The sequence below is a fragment of the Aulonocara stuartgranti genome, assembly GCF_965226115.1.
Source record: "Aulonocara stuartgranti genome assembly, chromosome: 2".
NCBI classification, from domain to species: domain Eukaryota; kingdom Metazoa; phylum Chordata; class Actinopteri; order Cichliformes; family Cichlidae; genus Aulonocara; species Aulonocara stuartgranti.
The window spans coordinates 33,108,905-33,132,048 of record NC_138940.1 but is presented as its reverse complement, the minus strand read 5'-3'; the positions used below and the strand labels follow the sequence as shown (position 1 = coordinate 33,132,048).

At 42.4% G+C, this 23,144-nt stretch overlaps 1 protein-coding gene across 3 annotated transcripts in view; it reads right to left on the bottom strand.

The window, feature by feature from the left end:
* Positions 1 to 1,471: 1,471 nt before the first annotated feature.
* The window catches only part of ahnak (AHNAK nucleoprotein), a 33,535-nt gene continuing 11,862 nt past the window's right edge, over positions 1,472 to 23,144 (bottom strand). The window contains exons 6-7 of one of the 3 annotated variants that reach the window (XM_082502234.1): positions 15,012 to 23,031; positions 1,472 to 14,315 (exon numbers count right to left, since the gene is read on the bottom strand). In XM_082502234.1, coding sequence (XP_082358360.1) covers positions 2,392 to 14,315; positions 15,012 to 23,031 — 19,944 coding nt within the window. In that variant the 3' untranslated portion in view covers positions 1,472 to 2,391. Of the gene's footprint in view, positions 23,032 to 23,144 lie in introns of all 3 variants that reach the window. The other 2 variants (XM_082502235.1, XM_082502233.1) reach the window with 2 other exon arrangements.

The following is a 23,144-nucleotide window of genomic DNA, read 5'->3' as shown; positions in this document are numbered from 1 at the left end:
TATATATATAGTATATATATGTGCTAATCTGTTGACTCTCTCTCCCTCAGCTGGTCGACACAATGCAATTTAAATTAACAGAGTTGGCAAAAGCCAATATAAACTAAATGTGACAGGAGGCATTTGGTGCAAAACCCTCCATTATTTAAAAAAAAAACTACTGTTAACTAAATAATGAAGCTAAGCTTCCACTTCAGCAACTTATCAGTGACATAGGTGTTTTTTTTAATTATTGTGTTTTTTAAATTAATGTAACTTATAGTTTAAGTATATCAGTAGAATATATAAGAATAATTACATAAGAATCATTTTACTGTCAACTCTCTAATTCAATTCGATTATATTTATTCCGTGCCAAATCACAACAACAGTCGCCTCAAGATGCTTCATATTGTAAGGTTGACCCTACAATAATGCATACAGAGAAAAACCCCAACAATCATATGACCTCCTATGAGCAAGCACTTTGGCGACGGTGGGAAGGAAAAACTCCCTTTTAACAAGAAGAAACCTCTGGCAGAACCAGGCTCAGGGCGAGGTGGCCATCTGCCACTGGCTGGGGTGAGAGAAGGAAGACAGGATAAAAGGGAGCCAGAGCCATAGGTGAGTAAAGAAGAAATACTCAATGCATCATGGGAATCCCCCAGCAACATACACCAATTGCAGCATAACTAAGAGAGGATTCAGGGTCACCTGATCCAGCCCTAACTATATGCTTTAGCAAAAAGGAAAGTTTTAAGCCTAATCTTAAAAGTAGAGATAGTGTCTGTCTCCCAAATCCAAACTGGAAACTTGTTCCATAGAAGTGATGCCTGAAAACTGAAGGCTCTGCCTCCCATTCTTCTTTTAAATACTCTAGGAACAACAGTGCAAGAGCGAAGTGCTCTAATGGGGTGATACAGTACTATAAGGTCATTCAGATAAGATGGGGCTTGATTATTCAAGACCTTGTATGTGAGGAGCAGGATTTTGTAATAATAATTATGTAACTGAGTAAAAGTTGACATTTCCTTTTTTAAATAGCTGAACTGCTTTAATACCCCAACAAAACTGGTGATCTGTCAGACCTGTGAACGCTGGGTGAATAAAAAAAAGATACAGAGCCCTACGAAGATAAGAATTTCAGTTGTTAGCTTTTCCAATGAAGTATATAAGCAAGTTAAGATATTACATATCTGTAAAAACTACTCTCTGTTTCATTATGTTTTATTCACCCTTATTACGATTTTTTTTATTATAATGATTAAACAAACACTATTAGAAATATATTTTCTGTGTGTGTCTTTCTGTGTGGAATTTGCATGTTCTCCCCATGTTTGTGTGGGTTCACTCCAGGTACTCCGACTTCCTCCCATAGTCCGAAGACATGCCGTTAGTGGGGTTAGGTTAATTGACGATTCTAAATTGCCCATACGTGTGAATGGTTGTGTTACCCTAAATAGCAACATATACTGATTTTCTTTTAAAACACTTTGAATTCAAAAAGTTTTTTTATTTAGTTTATTTGGCAGATTGCACACAAAAAAATAGACCCAAATAATGATCTCTCTTGCATCTAGTCAATACTATTTCTTTGTCTATCAACAAAGAATTTGTATGCAAACAAATTAACATCAAGGGGGTACTATTTGTGACACTTAATGCAAGCATATGGTGTGTATACAGAGAGAGAGTGACAGAATGAAATAAAATCATTAAACAGACCATTAATGAGTGACAATAACACATGATTAGGAAAGAGATCCTGTTTAAAATAACTGAACCAAATGAATATTTGTGGTAAATGGCAAATTTAAGCAAATACATTTTGTTTAAAATGAACAGAATACTACTGACAGCACTTGAAAATGTAAAAACAGTTGCAGTATTGGTATATACATTATCACTCTTTACAATGTGTTATAAAAAGGCATCTTTACTTACTGATTATATATTATTAAAGTTTGAAAATAAAATCACTCCCTACTTAAAAAGGTAACTGTATTTGAGTGAATAAACAACATTTTAATCTTTAAAAAAAACATATTGGTTCTGTGCAATAGACCCCTGGACACAAATATACCACAACCATTCATTAACATTTATTTAATAGAATGAAAAAGAACACAGTGAGAAAACCCTGTAACAAACTATTGATGTGAGATGGCATATATTTATTAAATCTGGACTATATACAAAAAACAATATTTATTATTACAAATTAATCTTATTTACAGTTTGAAGGGATTTTAAACAATCTCATGCACTTCTGTTTGATTACTAAAAGATATTCATAATTAACCACACTGAGATGATTGTGCATGTCTCCTTAGGTTTTAAAGAAACAAAGAGCAATTTTCAATATTAGGAGAAAACATTTGGTTGCAATTGAGGTTTTAATTTGTCTCTTTATCACTTTGTGGGTGAAACTGATAGCTCAACTTTGGGGAACCTGAAACCACCTCTTGAACCACTATCACTGCTAGAGGATGAAGACAGTCTTGATTTTTTAGCAGGTAGCGAAACACCTGCACTCCCCTCCATTCCTGCTTCACTGTCATCTCCCAGTGTCACTTCATATGAGCCCTTTGACTTTGAACCAAAACCTCCAAAAGTACCAAACTTAAGCTTGCCTTTCTTTCCCTTGACCTTGCTTCCGAGATCTAAAGAAATGTCACCACCTTCAGCCTCTAATTGAGCTGAAGGAGAACTAACTCCCCCCTCATCACTGAAAGAGGAAGATCGATGTCTTGATTTCTTAAAAAGATCAAGTGAGGCCGATTTGCCTTTAGTTGACAAACCCAGTCCAGGATCACCCTCTAATTCTATTTTTCCACCCATCATTTCCCCAGAATGTACACTTAGCTCTTTAGAGGTCTTACCTGCTTTTCCACTGCTACTTAATTCTGCCTCTGATCCGTGAAGGTCACTTACACTACTGCCCTTTGCTTTTGATTTGCCAAAAATTTTTGGCATCTTTACCTTAACTTTGCCTTCTTGTCTCAGCTCTGGACTGGGAACCTCAATATTTTGAGAACTGACTTGGCAACTAATAGATGGAGATTCTGTCTTGATGTCTACACTAGCTGCAGGTTCTGATTCAATATTTCCTCCACTTTCTTTGGTTTCCACCTGTGGCAACACAATGCCAAACTTTGGCATTGTGATTTTGGTAAATGTGACTTTACCCTCTGGGTACTGAAGGCCACCACTTGCACTTCCTCCTGAAGCACTTGCGTTTATTTCTGAATCAGTCCCGCTTTGCATTTTAATATTAGAAGATTTTACTTTCATGTTCGACCCTTCCAAGTTAACATTTGCACTATGACTGCCAGAGCCATCAATGGCAGATAAAGATCCATCTCCTTTTAGTTTTGGTGATTTTATATCTAATTCTACATCAGGAAAATGAAGCTTTCCAAACCGAGACTTCTTTGTTTTTGTTCCTTTAGCATAACTGTTTGTTATGTCTGCATTGATTTCTGTTGATGGTGTTTCTATGTCAACATCAGGTTTCTTTGCCTTTCCTTTAACTTTTGGAAGTTTAAATTTTCCTTTTTTCCCTTTTACATTGATGTCAATATCAGGGGCATCAACACTTGCGTCAGTGTCTGGGAAACTAACTTCTGTTTTGAGACTTTTTGGTGCTGTACTGGGCATCTTGATATTGGATTTAGACTCTTCGAGAACTGGGGTTTTCATTGCAAACTTAGGACCTTTAAACTTAGGAAAGGTAACAGCAGTCTTTTCATCATCATTAGAGATGTTAGCATTTGGACCTTTTATGTCACTTTCAAACATGGGCACCGATGCATCCACTTCACCTTTAACTTTAGGCCCTTTTAGGTCAATTCCAATATCGGATGTTTTAAATTCATTGTTGGGTTTGGGAATGTTAATGTTAATGTCGGGGCCCTGCAACTTAGGTCCAGACAATGATGGAAGTTTCATTTTGGGTCCTTTTGGTTTTGCATAGGAACATTCAACTTCAGGCACTGTAATATCAACTTTCGGTGTTTTTACATTGATATCGGCCTTGGGAAGGTGTATGTCAGCATCTGGACCCTCAACCTTTGGACCTTTCAAACCAAAAGATGGCATTTTAATACTGGGCATATTAAGTGCACTTTTGGGTCCTTGAATGTCAATCTCTGGACCTTGGATATCCATCTTGGGGCCTTTGATGTCTCCCTCAACCTTTGGAGCTGAGACATCTCCCTTAACTTTGGGGCCCTTCAAATTAATGTCGAAGTCTGGTAGACTGGGTCCTGAAAGTGATGGAAGGTTGAACTTTGGCCCTTTCAATTTTACATCAGGACCTTCAAGGTCTGGTCCACTAATATCAACTCCCGGTGCTTTCACTCTTCCTTCAATCTTTGGAACATCCACCTCACCTTCAACTTTGGGGCCTTTCAGATTGAAATCCACATCAGGCATGGAGATTTTGGGCCCGGAAATACCTGGCATCTTGAATTTTGGTCCTTTGATCTTTCCACTCGGACCCTCGATATCGAAGTCCGCTCCTTTAATGTCAACTTCCGGGGCTTTGATGTCAATATCCCCTTTAGGAAGGCTGACATCAACATCTGGACCTTCAACTTTTGGGCCCTTCATACCAAAGCCTGGCATTTTGAATTTGGGCATTTTAAGTCCTCCCTTGTGGCCCTCAATGTCAATATCTGGTCCCTCAATGTTCACCTTGGGTGCCTTTATGTCTCCCTCAATCTTTGGAGCGGACACGTCAACATCTCCCTTCAGTTTTGGGCCTTTCAAATTAATGTCAAAGTCTGGTAGGTTGGGTCCTGACAGTGATGGAAGTTTGAATTTGGGCCCTTTCAGTTTTCCATCAGGCCCTTCGACTTCTGGTCCACTAATATCAACTTCAGGTCCTTTCACATTGAAATCAGCTTTGGGAAGGTTTATGTCAACATCTGGACCCTCCACCTTTGGACCTTTAAAGCCAAATGTTGGCATTTTAATGTGGGGCATTTCAAATCCACCTTTTGGACCTTCAATGTCAACTTTCGGTCCCTCAAAGTCGACTCCCGGTCCTTTCACTTTTCCTTCAATCTTTGGAATATCCACCTCACCTTCAACTTTGGGGCCTTTCAGATTGAAATCCATATCTGGCATGGACATTTTGGGCCCAGATATACTTGGCATCTTGAATTTTGGTCCTTTGATCTTTCCACTCGGACCCTCGACATCAATGTCCGCTCCTTTAATGTCAACTTCCGGGGCTTTGATGTCAATATCCCGCTTAGGAAGGCTGACATCAACATCTGGACCTTCAACTTTTGGACCCTTTATACCAAAGGATGGCATTTTGAATTTGGGCATTTTAAGTCCTCCTTTGTGGCCCTCAATGTCAACATCTGGTCCCTCAATGTCCACCTTGGGTGCCTTTATGTCTCCCTCAATCTTTGGAACGGACACATCAACATCTCCCTTGAGTTTGGGCCCTTTCAAATTAATGTCAAAGTCGGGTAGGCTGGGTCCTGACAGTGATGGCAGTTTAAATTTGGGTCCTTTTAGTTTGGCATCAGGGCCTTCGATTTCTGGTCCACTAATATCAACTTCAGGTCCTTTCACATTGAAATCAGCTTTGGGAAGGTTTACGTCAACATCTGGACCCTCCACCTTTGGACCTTTAAAGCCAAATGTTGGCATTTTAATTTTTGGCATTTCAAATCCACCTTTTGGACCTTCAATGTCAACTTTCGGTCCCTCAAAGTCGACTCCTGGTGCTTTCACTTTTCCTTCAATCTTTGGAATATCCACCTCACCTTCAACTTTGGGGCCTTTCAGATTGAAATCCATATCCGGCATGGAGATTTTGGGCCCGGATAAACTTGGCATCTTGAATTTTGGTCCTTTGATTTTTCCACTCGGACCCTCCACATCAATATCGACTCCTTTAAAGTCAACTTCCGGGGCTTTGATGTCAATATCCCCTTTAGGAAGGCTGACATCAACATCTGGACCTTCAACTTTTGGGCCCTTCATACCAAAGCCTGGCATTTTGAATTTGGGCATTTTAAGTCCTCCCTTGTGGCCCTCAATGTCAACATCTGGTCCCTCAATGTCCACCTTGGGTGCCTTTATGTCTCCCTCAATCTTTGGAACGGACACATCAACATCTCCCTTGAGTTTGGGCCCTTTCAAATTAATGTCAAAGTCTGGTAGGCTGGGTCCTGACAGTGATGGCAGTTTGAACTTGGGTCCTTTGAGTTTGGCATCAGGGCCTTCGATTTCTGGTCCACTAATATCAACTTCAGGTGCTTTGACATTGAAATCAGCTTTGGGAAGGTTTATGTCAACATCTGGACCCTCCACCTTTGGACCTTTAAAGCCAAATGTTGGCATTTTAATTTTGGGCATTTCAAATCCACCTTTTGGACCTTCGATGTCAACTTTCGGTCCCTCAATGTCAACTCCCGGTGCTTTCACTTTTCCTTCAATCTTTGGAATATCCACCTCACCTTCAACTTTGGGGCCTTTCAGATTGAAATCCACATCAGGCATTGAAATTTTGGGCCCGGATAAACTTGGCATCTTGAATTTTGGTCCTTTGATCTTTCCACTCGGACCCTCGACATCAATGTCTGCTCCTTTAATGTCAACGTCGGGTGCTTTGATGTCAATATCCCCTTTAGGAAGGCTGACATCAACATCTGGACCTTCAACTTTTGGGCCCTTCATACCAAAGCCTGGCATTTTGAATTTGGGCATTTTAAGTCCTCCTTTGTGGCCCTCAATGTCAATATTTGGTCCTTCAATGTCCACCTTGGGTGCTTTTATGTCTCCCTCAATCTTTGGAGCAGACACATCAACGTCTCCTTTGAGTTTGGGCCCTCTCAAATTAATGTCAAAATCTGGTAGGCTGGGTCCTGACAGTGATGGCAGTTTGAACTTGGGCCCTTTCAGTTTTCCATCAGGCCCTTCAACTTCTAGTCCACTAATATCAACTTCAGGTGCTTTGATATTGACATCAGCTTTGGGAAGGTTTATGTCAACATCTGGACCCTCCACCTTTGGACCTTTAAAGCCAAAAGATGGCATCTTAATATGTGGCATTTCAAATCCACCTTTTGGACCTTCAATATCAACCTGGGGACCTTTGATGTCAAGTTCAGGTGTTTTGAACTTTCCTTCAATCTTTGGAACATCTAAATCACCTTCAACTTTGGGGCCTTTCAGATTGAAATCCACATCAGGCATTGAGATTTTGGGCCCAGATATACCTGGCATCTTGAATTTTGGTCCTTTGATCTTTCCACTCGGACCCTCCACATCAATGTCTGCTCCTTTAATGTCAACGTCGGGGGCTTTGATGTCAATATCCCCTTTAGGAAGGCTGACATCAACATCTGGACCTTCAACTTTTGGACCCTTCATACCAAAGCCTGGCATTTTGAATTTGGGCATTTTAAGTCCTCCTTTATGGCCCTCAATGTCAACATCTGGTCCCTCGATGTCCACCTTGGGTGCCTTTATGTCTCCCTCAATCTTTGGAACCGACACATCAACATCTCCCTTGATTTTGGGCCCTTTCAAGTTAATGTCAAAGTCTGGTAGGCTGGGTCCTGATAATGATGGCAGTTTGAATTTGTGACCTTTGAGTTTTGCATCAGGCCCTTCAACTTCTGGTCCACTAATATCAACTTCAGGTCCTTTCACATTGGCATCAGCTTTGGGAAGATTTATGTCAACATCTGGACCCTCCACCTTTGGACCCTTGAAACCAAATGTTGGCATTTTAATTTTGGGCATTTCAAATCCACCTTTTGGGCCCTTAGCATCAAACTCTGGACCTTCGATATCTACTTCCGGTACCTTTATTTCTCCTTGCATTTTTGGAATTTTGATGTCACCTTCAAGTTTAGGACTTTTCAAGTTAAAATCCACATCCGGCATGGAGATTTTTGGCCCGGATATACCTGGCATCTTGAATTTTGGTCCTTTGATCTTTCCACTCGGACCCTCCACATCAATGTCTGCTCCTTTAATGTCAACTTCCGGGGCTTTAATGTCAATATCCCCTTTAGGAAGGCTGACATCAACATCTGGACCTTCAACTTTTGGACCCTTCATACCAAAGCCTGGCATTTTGAATTTGGGCATTTTAAGTCCTCCCTTGTGGCCCTCAATGTCAATATCTGGTCCTTCGATGTCCACCTTGGGTGCCTTTATGTCTCCCTCAATCTTTGGAACGGACACATCAACATCTCCCTTGAGTTTGGGCCCTTTCAAATTAATGTCAAAGTCTGGTAGGCTGGGTCCTGACAGTGATGGCAGTTTGAACTTGGGTCCTTTGAGTTTTCCATCAGGGCCTTCAACTTCTGGTAGACTAATATCAATTTCAGGTGCTTTGACATTGACATCAGCTTTGGGAAGGTTTATGTCAACATCTGGACCCTCAACCTTTGGACCTTTGAAACCAAATGTTGGCATTTTAATTTTGGGCATATCCAGTCCACCTTTTGGGCCTTCCAAGTCAATCTCTGAGCCTTTTATATCCACCTTAGGTACCTTTATTTTTCCTTCAGCCTTTGGTATATCAACATCACCTTCAAATTTAGGACCTTTTAGTTTGAAATCTACGTCTGGCATGGAAATCTTTGGTCCTGAGATATTTGGCATCTTGAATTTTGATCCTTTGATCTTCCCACTTGGACCCTCAACGTCAATATCAGGTGCTTCTATTTTCACTTCCGGTGTCTCTATTTCAGTCTTAGGTGTTGAAACATTTATATCAGCATCTGGACCTTCAACTTTTGGACTTTTAAATCCAAATTTTGGCATTTTGAATTTAGATCCTTTGGCTTTTGGTGTAGACAGTTCCAAATCAAGGTCAACACCCTCAACGCTGCCAGTTTTTCCTTTGAGGTTGATGTCGCCTTGTGGCAATTTCAACTCACTGTCTGGTGCATTTAGCTTTGGACCCTTGAAACCAAACCTTGGCAGTTTGAATTTCATTTTCTTTGAACCAGTTTCTGGAATATCAATTGAAGCATCTGGTCCCTCAATTTCAGGTTTTGATAGTTGAAAATCCCCCTTCATATCTCCTTTCAACTTTGGTCCCTTTAAATTGATGTCAACATCTGGCAGGGACATTTTGGGTCCACTTATTGTTGGAAACTTTACCTTGGGCCCTGAAAATTTTCCCTGTGTAGAGCCAATGTCCATCTTGGGACCGTGGACATCTACTTCAGGGATTTTAATATCGCCTTCAATCTTTGGAGCTGACACATCAACATCTCCCTTGAGTTTGGGCCCTTTCAAATTAATGTCAAAGTCGGGTAGGCTGGGTCCTGACAGTGATGGCAGTTTGAACTTGGGTCCTTTGAGTTTGGCATCAGGGCCTTCAACGTCTGGTCCACTAATATCAACTTCAGGTGCTTTGACATTGAAATCAGCTTTGGGAAGGTTTATGTCAACATCTGGACCCTCCACCTTTGGACCTTTAAAGCCAAATGTTGGCATTTTAATTTTGGGCATTTCAAATCCACCTTTTGGACCTTCGATGTCAACCTTTGGTCCCTCAATGTCGACTCCCGGTGCTTTCACTTTTCCTTCAATCTTTGGAACATCCACCTCACCTTCAACTTTGGGGCCTTTCAGATTGAAATCCACATCAGGCATTGAAATTTTAGGCCCAGATATTCCTGGCATCTTGAATTTTGGTCCTTTAATCTTTCCACTCGGACCCTCGACATCAATGTCCACTCCTTTAATGTCAACTTCGGGGGCTTTGATGTCAATATCCCCTTTAGGAAGGCTGACATCAACATCTGGACCTTCAACCTTTGGACCTTTCATACCAAAGCCTGGCATTTTGAATTTGGGCATTTTAAGCCCTCCTTTGTGGCCCTCAATGTCAACATCTGGTCCCTCAATGTCCACCTTGGGTGCCTTTATATCTCCCTCAATCTTTGGAACTGACACATCAACATCTCCCTTGAGTTTGGGCCCTTTCAAATTAATGTCAAAGTCTGGTAGGCTGGGTCCTGACAGTGATGGCAGTTTAAATTTGGGTCCTTTGAGTTTGGCATCAGGGCCTTCGATTTCTGGTCCACTAATATCAACTTCAGGTCCTTTCACATTGAAATCAGCTTTGGGAAGGTTTATGTCAACATCTGGACCCTCCACCTTTGGACCTTTAAAGCCAAATGTTGGCATTTTAATTTTGGGCATTTCAAATCCACCTTTTGGACCTTCGATGTCAACTTTCGGTCCCTCAATGTCAACTCCTGGTGCTTTCACTTTTCCTTCAATCTTTGGAATATCCACCTCACCTTCAACTTTGGGGCCTTTCAGATTGAAATCCACATCAGGCATTGAAATTTTGGGCCCGGATAAACTTGGCATCTTGAATTTTGGTCCTTTGATCTTTCCACTCGGACCCTCCACATCAATGTCTGCTCCTTTAATGTCAACTTCGGGTGCTTTGATGTCAATATTCCCTTTAGGAAGGCTGACATCAACATCTGGACCTTCAACTTTTGGACCCTTCATGCCAAAGCCTGGCATTTTGAATTTGGGCATTTTAAGTCCTCCTTTGTGGCCCTCAATGTCAACATCTGGTCCCTCGATGTCCACCTTCGGTGCCTTTATATCTCCCTCAATCTTTGGAACGGACACATCAACATCTCCCTTGAGTTTGGGCCCTTTAAAATTAATGTCAAAGTCTGGTAGGCTGGGTCCTGACAGTGATGGCAGTTTAAATTTGGGTCCTTTGAGTTTGGCATCAGGGCCTTCGATTTCTGGTCCACTAATATCAACTTCAGGTCCTTTCACATTGAAATCAGCTTTGGGAAGGTTTATGTCAACATCTGGACCCTCCACCTTTGGACCTTTAAAGCCAAATGTTGGCATTTTAATTTTTGGCATTTCAAATCCACCTTTTGGACCTTCGATGTCAACTTTTGGTCCCTCAATGTCAACTCCTGGTGCTTTCACTTTTCCTTCAATCTTTGGAACATCTAAATCACCTTCAACTTTGGGGCCTTTCAGATTGAAATCGACATCAGGCATTGAAATTTTGGGCCCGGATAAACTTGGCATCTTGAATTTTGGTCCTTTGATCTTTCCACTCGGACCCTCGACTTCAATGTCAGCTCCTTTAATGTCAACTTCGGGGGCTTTGATGTCAATATTCCCTTTAGGAAGGCTGACATCAACATCTGGACCTTCAACTTTTGGACCCTTCATACCAAAGCCTGGCATTTTGAATTTGGGCATTTTAAGTCCTCCTTTGTGGCCCTCAATGTCAAAATCTGGTCCCTCGATGTCCACCTTGGGTGCCTTTATATCTCCCTCAATCTTTGGAACGGACACATCAACATCTCCCTTGAGTTTGGGCCCTTTCAAATTAATGTCAAAGTCTGGTAGGCTGGGTCCTGACAGTGATGGCAGTTTGAATTTGTGACCTTTGAGTTTTGCATCAGGGCCTTCGACTTCTGGTCCACTAATATCAACTTCAGGTCCTTTGACATTGAAATCAGCTTTGGGAAGGTTTATGTCAACATCTGGACCCTCCACCTTTGGACCTTTAAAGCCAAATGTTGGCATTTTAATTTTGGGCATTTCAAATCCACCTTTTGGACCTTCGATGTCAACTTTCGGTCCCTCAATGTCAACTCCTGGTGCTTTCACTTTTCCTTCAATCTTTGGAATATCCACCTCACCTTCAACTTTGGGGCCTTTCAGATTGAAATCTACATCAGGCATTGAAATTTTGGGCCCGGATAAACTTGGCATCTTGAATTTTGGTCCTTTGATCTTTCCACTCGGACCCTCGACATCAATGTCTGCTCCTTTAATGTCAACTTCGGGTGCTTTGATGTCAATATTCCCTTTAGGAAGGCTGACATCAACATCTGGACCTTCAACTTTTGGACCCTTCATGCCAAAGCCTGGCATTTTGAATTTGGGCATTTTAAGTCCTCCTTTGTGGCCCTCAATGTCAACATCTGGTCCCTCGATGTCCACCTTGGGTGCCTTTATATCACCCTCAATCTTTGGAGCGGACACATCAACATCTCCCTTGAGTTTTGGCCCTTTAAAATTAATGTCAAAGTCTGGTAGGCTGGGTCCTGACAGTGATGGCAGTTTAAATTTGGGTCCTTTGAGTTTGGCATCAGGGCCTTCGATTTCTGGTCCACTAATATCAACTTCAGGTCCTTTCACATTGAAATCAGCTTTGGGAAGGTTTATGTCAACATCTGGACCCTCCACCTTTGGACCTTTAAAGCCAAATGTTGGCATTTTAATTTTGGGCATTTCAAATCCACCTTTTGGACCTTCGATGTCAACTTTTGGTCCCTCAATGTCAACTCCTGGTGCTTTCACTTTTCCTTCAATCTTTGGAACATCTAAATCACCTTCAACTTTGGGGCCTTTCAGATTGAAATCGACATCAGGCATTGAAATTTTGGGCCCGGATAAACTTGGCATCTTGAATTTTGGTCCTTTGATCTTTCCACTCGGACCCTCGACTTCAATGTCAGCTCCTTTAATGTCAACTTCGGGGGCTTTGATGTCAATATTCCCTTTAGGAAGGCTGACATCAACATCTGGACCTTCAACTTTTGGACCCTTCATACCAAAGCCTGGCATTTTGAATTTGGGCATTTTAAGTCCTCCTTTGTGGCCCTCAATGTCAAAATCTGGTCCCTCGATGTCCACCTTGGGTGCCTTTATATCTCCCTCAATCTTTGGAACGGACACATCAACATCTCCCTTGAGTTTTGGGCCTTTCAAATTAATGTCAAAGTCTGGTAGGCTGGGTCCTGACAGTGATGGCAGTTTGAACTTGGGTCCTTTGAGTTTGGCATCAGGGCCTTCAACTTCTGGTCCACTAATATCAACTTCAGGTGCTTTGATATTGACATCAGCTTTGGGAAGGTTTATGTCAACATCTGGACCCTCCACCTTTGGACCTTTAAAACCAAATGTTGGCATTTTAATTTTGGGCATTTCAAATCCACCTTTTGGACCTTCGATGTCAACCTTTGGTCCCTCAATGTCAACTCCCGGTGCTTTCACTTTTCCTTCAATCTTTGGAATATCCACCTCACCTTCAACTTTGGGGCCTTTCAGATTGAAATCCACATCAGGCATTGAAATTTTCGGCCCGGATAAACTTGGCATCTTGAATTTTGGTCCTTTGATTTTTCCACTCGGACCCTCGACATCAATATCTGCTCCTTTAATGTCAACTTCGGGTGCTTTGATGTCAATATCCCCCTTAGGAAGGCTGACATCAACATCTGGACCTTCAACTTTTGGACCCTTCATACCAAAGGATGGCATTTTGAATTTGGGCATTTTAAGTCCTCCTTTATGGCCCTCAATGTCAACATCTGGTCCCTCAATGTCCACCTTGGGTGCCTTTATATCTCCCTCAATCTTTGGAACGGACACATCAACATCTCCCTTGAGTTTGGGCCCTTTCAAATTAATGTCAAAGTCTGGTAGGCTGGGTCCTGACAGTGATGGCAGTTTGAACTTGGGTCCTTTTAGTTTGGCATCAGCGCCTTCGATTTCTGGTCCACTAATATCAACTCCAGGTCCTTTGACATTGAAATCAGCTTTGGGAAGGTTTATGTCAACATCTGGACCCTCCACCTTTGGACCTTTAAAGCCAAAGGTTGGCATTTTAATTTTGGGCATTTCAAATCCACCTTTTGGACCTTCAATGTCAACCTTTGGTCCCTCAATGTCGACTCCCGGTGCTTTCATTTTTCCTTCAATCTTTGGAATATCCACCTCACCTTCAACTTTGGGGCCTTTCAGATTGAAATCCACATCAGGCATTGAAATTTTGGGCCCGGATAAACTTGGCATCTTGAATTTTGGTCCTTTGATCTTTCCACTCGGACCCTCGACATCAATGTCTGCTCCTTTAATGTCAACTTCGGGTGCTTTGATGTCAATATCCCCTTTAGGAAGGCTGACATCAACATCTGGACCTTCAACTTTTGGACCCTTCATACCAAAGGATGGCATTTTGAATTTGGGCATTTTAAGTCCTCCTTTGTGGCCCTCAATGTCAACATCTGGGCCCTCAACGTCCACCTTGGGTGCCTTTATGTCTCCCTCAATCTTTGGAGCGGACACATCAACATCTCCCTTGAGTTTGGGCCCTTTCAAATTAATGTCAAAATCTGGTAGGCTGGGTCCTGACAGTGATGGCAGTTTGAATTTGGGTCCTTTGAGTTTGGCATCAGGGCCTTCTATTTCTAGTCCACTAATATCAACTTCAGGTCCTTTGACATTGAAATCAGCTTTGGGAAGGTTTATGTCAACATCTGGACCCTCCACCTTTGGACCTTTAAAACCAAATGTTGGCATTTTAATTTTTGGCATTTCAAATCCACCTTTTGGGCCTTCGATGTCAACTTTTGGTCCCTCAATGTCAACTCCCGGTGCTTTCACTTTTCCTTCAATCTTTGGAATATCCACCTCACCTTCAACTTTGGGGCCTTTCAGATTGAAATCCACATCAGGCATTGAAATTTTAGGCCCAGATAAACTTGGCATCTTGAATTTTGGTCCTTTAATCTTTCCACTCGGACCCTCGACATCAATGTCAGCTCCTTTAATGTCAACTTCGGGGGCTTTGATGTCAATATCCCCTTTAGGAAGGCTGACATCAACATCTGGACCTTCAACTTTTGGACCCTTCATACCAAAGGATGGCATTTTGAATTTGGGCATTTTAAGTCCTCCTTTGTGGCCCTCAATGTCAACATCTGGTCCCTCAATGTCCACCTTGGGTGCCTTTATGTCTCCCTCAATCTTTGGAACGGACACATCAACATCTCCCTTGAGTTTGGGCCCTTTCAAATTAATGTCAAAGTCTGGTAGGCTGGGTCCTGACAGTGATGGCAGTTTGAACTTGGGTCCTTTGAGTTTGGCATCAGGGCCTTCTATTTCTGGTCCACTAATATCAATTTCAGGTGCTTTGATATTGACATCAGCTTTGGGAAGGTTTATGTCAACATCTGGACCCTCCACCTTTGGACCTTTAAAGCCAAATGTTGGCATTTTAATTTTGGGCATTTCAAATCCACCTTTTGGACTTTCGATGTCAACTTTTGGTCCCTCAATGTCAACTCCCGGTGCTTTCACTTTTCCTTCAATCTTTGGAATATCCACCTCACCTTCAACTTTGGGGCCTTTCAGATTGAAATCTACATCAGGCATTGAAATTTTGGGCCCGGATAAACTTGGCATCTTGAATTTTGGTCCTTTGATCTTTCCACTCGGACCCTCGACATCAATGTCAGCTCCTTTAATGTCAACGCCGGGTGCTTTGATGTCAATATCCCCTTTAGGAAGGCTGACATCAACATCTGGACCTTCAACTTTTGGACCCTTCATACCAAAGCCTGGCATTTTGAATTTGGGCATTTTAAGTCCTCCTTTGTGGCCCTCAATGTCAACATCTGGTCCTTCAATGTCCACCTTGGGTGCCTTTATGTCTCCCTCAATCTTTGGAACGGACACATCAACATCTCCCTTGATTTTGGGCCCTTTCAAATTAATGTCAAAGTCTGGTAGGCTGGGTCCTGACAGTGATGGCAGTTTGAACTTGGGTCCTTTGAGTTTGGCATCAGGGCCTTCTATTTCTGGTCCACTAATATCAATTTCAGGTGCTTTGATATTGACATCAGCTTTGGGAAGGTTTATGTCAACATCTGGACCCTCCACCTTTGGACCTTTAAAGCCAAATGTTGGCATTTTAATTTTGGGCATTTCAAATCCACCTTTTGGACCTTCGATGTCAACTTTTGGTCCCTCAATGTCAACTCCCGGTGCTTTCACTTTTCCTTCAATCTTTGGAATATCCACCTCACCTTCAACTTTGGGGCCTTTCAGATTGAAATCTACATCAGGCATTGAAATTTTGGGCCCGGATAAACTTGGCATCTTGAATTTTGATCCTTTGATCTTTCCACTCGGACCCTCGACATCAATGTCTGCTCCTTTAATGTCAACTTCGGGTGCTTTGATGTCAATATCCCCTTTAGGAAGGCTGACATCAACATCTGGACCTTCAACTTTTGGACCCTTCATACCAAAGCCTGGCATTTTGAATTTGGGCATTTTAAGTCCTCCTTTGTGGCCCTCAATGTCAACATCTGGTCCCTCAATGTCCACCTTGGGTGCCTTTATGTCTCCCTCAATCTTTGGAGCGGACACATCAACATCTCCCTTGAGTTTGGGCCCTTTCAAATTAATGTCAAAATCTGGTAGGCTGGGTCCTGACAGTGATGGCAGTTTAAATTTGGGTCCTTTTAGTTTGGCATCAGGGCCTTCGATTTCTGGTCCACTAATATCAACTTCAGGTCCTTTGACATCAGCTTTGGGAAGGTGTATGTCAACATCTGGACCCTCCACCTTTGGACCTTTAAAGCCAAATGTTGGCATTTTAATTTTGGGCATTTCAAATCCACCTTTTGGACCTTCGATGTCAACTTTTGGTCCCTCAATGTCAACTCCCGGTGCTTTCACTTTTCCTTCAATCTTTGGAATATCCACCTCACCTTCAACTTTGGGGCCTTTCAGATTGAAATCCACATCAGGCATTGAAATTTTGGGCCCGGATAAACTTGGCATCTTGAATTTTGGTCCTTTGATCTTTCCACTCGGACCCTCCACATCAATGTCAGCTCCTTTAATGTCAACTTCGGGGGCTTTGATGTCAATATCCCCTTTAGGAAGGCTGACATCAACATCTGGACCTTCAACTTTTGGACCCTTCATACCAAAGCCTGGCATTTTGAATTTGGGCATTTTAAGTCCTCCTTTGTGGCCCTCAATGTCAACATCTGGTCCCTCAATGTCCACCTTGGGTGCCTTTATGTCTCCCTCAATCTTTGGAGCGGACACATCAACATCTCCCTTGAGTTTGGGCCCTTTCAAATTAATGTCAAAATCTGGTAGGCTGGGTCCTGACAGTGATGGCAGTTTGAATTTGGGTCCTTTGAGTTTGGCATCAGGGCCTTCGATTTCTGGTCCACTAATATCAACTTCAGGTCCTTTGACATCAGCTTTGGGAAGGTGTATGTCAACATCTGGACCCTCCACCTTTGGACCTTTAAAGCCAAATGTTGGCATTTTAATTTTGGGCATTTCAAATCCACCTTTTGGACCTTCGATGTCAACTTTTGGTCCCTCAATGTCAACTCCCGGTGCTTTCACTTTTCCTTCAATCTTTGGAATATCCACCTCACCTTCAACTTTGGGGCCTTTCAGATTGAAATCCACATCAGGCATTGAAATTTTGGGCCCGGATAAACTTGGCATCTTGAATTTTGGTCCTTTGATCTTTCCACTCGGACCCTCCACATCAATGTCAGCTCCTTTAATGTCAACTTCGGGGGCTTTGATGTCAATATCCCCTTTAGGAAGGCTGACATCAACATCTGGACCTTCAACTTTTGGACCCTTCATACCAAAGCCTGGCATTTTGAATTTGGGCATTTTAAGTCCTCCTTTGTGGCCCTCAATGTCAACATCTGGTCCCTCAATGTCCACCTTGGGTGCCTTTATGTCTCCCTCAATCTTTGGAGCGGACACATCAACATCTCCCTTGAGTTTGGGCCCTTTCAAATTAATGTCAAAATCTGGTAGGCTGGGTCCTGACAGTGATGGCAGTTTGAATTTGGGTCCTTTGAGTTTGGCATCAGGGCCTTCGATTTCTGGTCCACTAATATCAACTTCAGGTCCTTTCACATTGACATCAGCTTTGGGAAGGTTTATGTCAACATCTGGACCCTCCACCTTTGGACCTTTAAGGCCAAATGTTGGCATTTTAATTTTGGGCATTTCAAATCCACCTTTTGGACCTTCAATATCAACCTTTGGTCCCCCAATGTCGACTCCTGGTGCTTTCACTTTTCCTTCAATCTTTGGAACATCCACCTCACCTTCAACTTTGGGGCCTTTCAGATTGAAATCTACATCAGGCATTGAAATTTTAGGCCCAGATATCCCTGGCATCTTGAATTTTGGTCCTTTGATCTTTCCACTCGGACCCTCGACATCAATGTCCACTCCTTTAATGTCAACTTCAGGGGCTTTGATGTCAATATCCCCTTTAGGAAGGCTGACATCAACATCTGGACCTTCAACTTTTGGACCCTTCATACCAAAGCCTGGCATTTTGAATTTGGGCATTTTAAGTCCTCCTTTGTGGCCCTCAATGTCAACATCTGGTCCCTCAATGTCCACCTTGGGTGCCTTTATGTCTCCCTCAATCTTTGGAACTGACACATCAACATCTCCCTTGAGTTTGGGCCCTTTCAAATTAATGTCAAAATCTGGTAGGCTGGGTCCTGACAGTGATGGCAGTTTGAATTTGGGTCCTTTTAGTTTTCCATCAGGGCCTTCTATTTCTGGTCCACTAATATCAATTTCAGGTCCTTTGACATTGACATCAGCTTTGGGAAGGTTTATGTCAACATCTGGACCCTCCACCTTTGGACCTTTAAGGCCAAATGTTGGCATTTTTATTTTGGGCATTTCAAATCCACCTTTTGGACCTTCGATGTCAACTTTTGGTCCCTCAATGTCGACTCCTGGTGCTTTCACTTTTCCTTCAATCTTTGGAACATCCACCTCACCTTCAACTTTGGGGCCTTTCAGATTGAAATCCACATCAGGCATTGAAATTTTAGGCCCAGATATTCCTGGCATCTTGAATTTTGGTCCTTTGATCTTTCCACTCGGACCCTCGACATCAATGTCCACTCCTTTAATGTCAACTTCAGGGGCTTTGATGTCAATATCCCCTTTAGGAAGGCTGACATCAACATCTGGACCTTCAACTTTTGGACCCTTCATACCAAAGCCTGGCATTTTGAATTTGGGCATTTTAAGTCCTCCTTTGTGGCCCTCAATGTCAACATCTGGTCCCTCAATGTCCACCTTGGGTGCCTTTATGTCTCCCTCAATCTTTGGAACTGACACATCAACATCTCCCTTGAGTTTGGGCCCTTTCAAATTAATGTCAAAATCTGGTAGGCTGGGTCCTGACAGTGATGGCAGTTTGAATTTGGGTCCTTTTAGTTTTCCATCAGGGCCTTCTATTTCTGGTCCACTAATATCAATTTCAGGTCCTTTGACATTGACATCAGCTTTGGGAAGGTTTATGTCAACATCTGGACCCTCCACCTTTGGACCTTTAAGGCCAAATGTTGGCATTTTTATTTTGGGCATTTCAAATCCACCTTTTGGACCTTCGATGTCAACTTTTGGTCCCTCAATGTCGACTCCTGGTGCTTTCACTTTTCCTTCAATCTTTGGAACATCCACCTCACCTTCAACTTTGGGGCCTTTCAGATTGAAATCCACATCAGGCATTGAAATTTTAGGCCCAGATATTCCTGGCATCTTGAATTTTGGTCCTTTGATCTTTCCACTCGGACCCTCGACATCAATGTCAGCTCCTTTAATGTCAACGCCGGGTGCTTTGATGTCAATATCCCCTTTAGGAAGGCTGACATCAACATCTGGACCTTCAACTTTTGGACCCTTCATACCAAAGCCTGGCATTTTGAATTTGGGCATTTTAAGTCCTCCTTTGTGGCCCTCAATGTCAACATCTGGTCCCTCAATGTCCACCTTGGGTGCCTTTATGTCTCCCTCAATCTTTGGAGCGGACACATCAACATCTCCCTTGAGTTTGGGCCCTTTCAAATTAATGTCAAAATCTGGTAGGCTGGGTCCTGACAGTGATGGCAGTTTGAATTTGGGTCCTTTTAGTTTGGCATCAGGGCCTTCTATTTCTGGTCCTTTAATATCAACTTCAGGTCCTTTCACATTGAAATCAGCTTTGGGAAGGTTTATGTCAACATCTGGACCCTCTACTTTTGGACCTTTAAAGCCAAATGTTGGCATTTTAATTTTGGGCATTTCAAATCCACCTTTTGGACCCTCGATGTCAACTTTTGGTCCCTCAATGTCAACTCCCGGTGCTTTCACTTTTCCTTCAATCTTTGGAACATCCACCTCACCTTCAACTTTGGGGCCTTTCAGATTGAAATCCACATCAGGCATGGAAATTTTAGGCCCGGACATACCTGACATCTTGAATTTTGGTCCTTTGATCTTTCCACTCGGACCCTCGACATCAATGTCTCCTCCTTTAATGTCAACGTCGGGTGCATTGATGTCAATATCCCCTTTAGGAATGCTGACATCAACATCTGGACCTTCAACTTTTGGACCCTTCATACCAAAGCCTGGCATTTTGAATTTGGGCATTTTAAGTCCTCCTTTGTGGCCCTCAATGTCAACATCTGGTCCCTCAATGTCCACCTTGGGTGCCTTTATGTCTCTCTCAATCTTTGGAGCGGACACATCAACATCTCCCTTGAGTTTTGGGCCTTTCAAATTAATGTCAAAATCTGGTAGGCTGGGTCCTGACAGTGATGGCAGTTTGAATTTGGGTCCTTTGAGTTTGGCATCAGGGCCTTCTATTTCTGGTCCTCTAATATCAACTTCAGGTGCTTTGATATTGACATCAGCTTTGGGAAGGTTTATGTCAACATCTGGACCCTCCACCTTTGGACCTTTAAAGCCAAATGTTGGCATTTTAATTTTGGGCATTTCAAATCCACCTTTTGGACCTTCGATGTCAACTTTCGGTCCCTCAATGTCAACTCCCGGTGCTTTCACTTTTCCTTCAATCTTTGGAATATCCACCTCACCTTCAACTTTGGGGCCTTTCAGATTGAAATCCACATCAGGCATGGAAACTTTGGGCCCGGATATACCTGACATCTTGAATTGTGGTCCTTTGATCTTTCCACTCGGACCCTCAACATCAATGTCCGCTCCTTTAATATCAATGTTGGGTGCTTTGATTTCAATATCACCTTTAGGAAGGCTGACATCAACATCTGGACCTTCAACCTTTGGACCTTTCACACCAAAGGATGACATTTCAACTTTGGGCATTTTAAGTCCTCCTTTATGGCCCTCAATATTAACATATCTTCCTTCAATGTCCACTTTTGGAGCTTGTAGGTCTCCCTCAATCTTTGGAGCTGATACAGTAACATCTCCCTTGAGTTTTGGCCCTTTTACAGTGTTGTTGAACTCCTCCAATTTGGGTCCCCGTGATGATGATACATCGACTTCAGGTGCTTTAACATTAATTTCAGTCTTGGAAAGGTTAATATTCACATCCTGACCTTCAGGCTTTGGACCTTTTATGCAAAGAGATGGCATTTTAATATTGGACATAATAAGTCCACTGGTTTGGCCTTCACTGTCAATTTCTTTTCCTTCAATCTTCATTTTTGGAGTTTTTATATCCCTCTCAAGGTTTGGTACATCAACATTTCCCTTCATTTTGGGACCTTTCACACTCATGTCCAAATCTTTCAGTTTAGTTCCCGACAATGATGGTAGTTCTATTTTTGATCCTTTGAGATTCACATCAAGGTCTTCTGTGTCCACTTGCGGTCCTGTAATATCAAAATCAGGTGCTTTAACATCAATACCAGTCCTGGGAAGGTTTATCTCTAGACCTTTGACATCAATCTCGTGTGTTTTTATCTCCCCTTTTATCCCTGCTTTATTTTCAACTTTAGGTATTTTGGTGTCAGTTTTGGATTTGGAAAGTTTTAGATCAACATCTAGACGCTCTGCTTTTGGAACTCCAAATTCTGCAGCAGGCACTGTGACATTTACTTGTGTTCTTTTAATATCAACACTGGGTCCTTTAATTTTTACATCCTTACTGTCAATAGAAGGTTTTATTGCTTTAATGTCAGCTTCAGGAATTTGTACATGAGCGTTTGTTCCCTCTTTCCTCTCAGTGTCTTTATTTGAACCTTTAATGTCAAATTTCAGTCCTGCTGTTTTTCTCTCACCAGTTAAATCACCTTTTCCCTCAACCTTGTTCAGCCCGGATATGGATGGAACATTAACATCCATTTTGTATTTGCTATCAGTTGTTGGGAGTTTGATTTGAATATTAGAGTTGATTTCAGCACTTCCGATGTCACTTTCAGACTCTGAATGTCTTACACTCAAAACTGACCCTTCAGTGTTGGCTCTGGGGCCCTTGATCTGAACACCGGCTCCTTTGATGTCCAGTTCAGATTTTTTTGAAGAAAGTCCCGAGGTAACATTATCTAATGTTATTGTTGATTTTTCTATCCTGCCATCTTTCAAATTTGCACCAGTATCTGTCGACCCTCCTATTCTGATATGTGGAATGTCAGTACTACCTGATCCTTTCGTCTGCAGGGGACTGATTGTAATTCCAGATATCTTAACTTTTGTCCTCTCATCTAAAGTACTGTCTGAACTTCCCATCTGTGTTTTCTCTGTGGTTGCAGTCAAAATTTTCATTCCTTTTCCTGGTAAAGACAGTCTACCCGACCCTCCGTTTTCGTCAGTTGAAATTATCCCAGCACCCCCTGACCCAGCTGTAACATGGCTGCCAGCAGTGTTTTTGTTGTCTCTTAGTGTCACAGTCATTTCTGAATCCTGAACACTTTCATCTCCTTGCTCACTACTCCCTCTTGAAGTTTCAGTGCCTTCATGGCATTTACTACCTGTTACTCCAAAGCTAGGAACCTTAAATCTAAGATCACTTCTTTCTTTTTCCTCTCCTATATGCGTTGTAGTTTGAACCCCACCATTGCCCCAGCGTGTCACAGTGGAAGTGATATTTGGCCCAGTGTAAGTTATGTCGCCTGACTCAAAAACACCTTCTTCTGCTCCCATTTTACCTGAAGGGCTGCCATGTGAGATTCTGATATGAGAAGATCCATCTCCAGATTCGTGCCTTAGCCCTTTGACGTCTGGGCTTGAAAGTTCAAGTTGCTCACTTATGCCACTTGGCATATCTACTGTGTAAGTAGTGATACGACGAGTGATGGTAGTAATTGTGCTGCCATCGCTGCTTGTGCTGCTGTGCCGCTCCGTGCGAACATCCACTCCCTCTGCAAGGTCTTCAGATTTCAGCCTTGGTTTTATCTTTCTTGTGTATATTCGCTTATAATCTTCATCATCCCCACTCTGTTGATTGAATGACACAAACATGCAAGTGTTACAGCACACCCTGTTTTAGTCCACTAGCTTTCCTGCAGACATATGAGTGATAATGTAGTTGGTTTTTCTTTCGTTTGTTT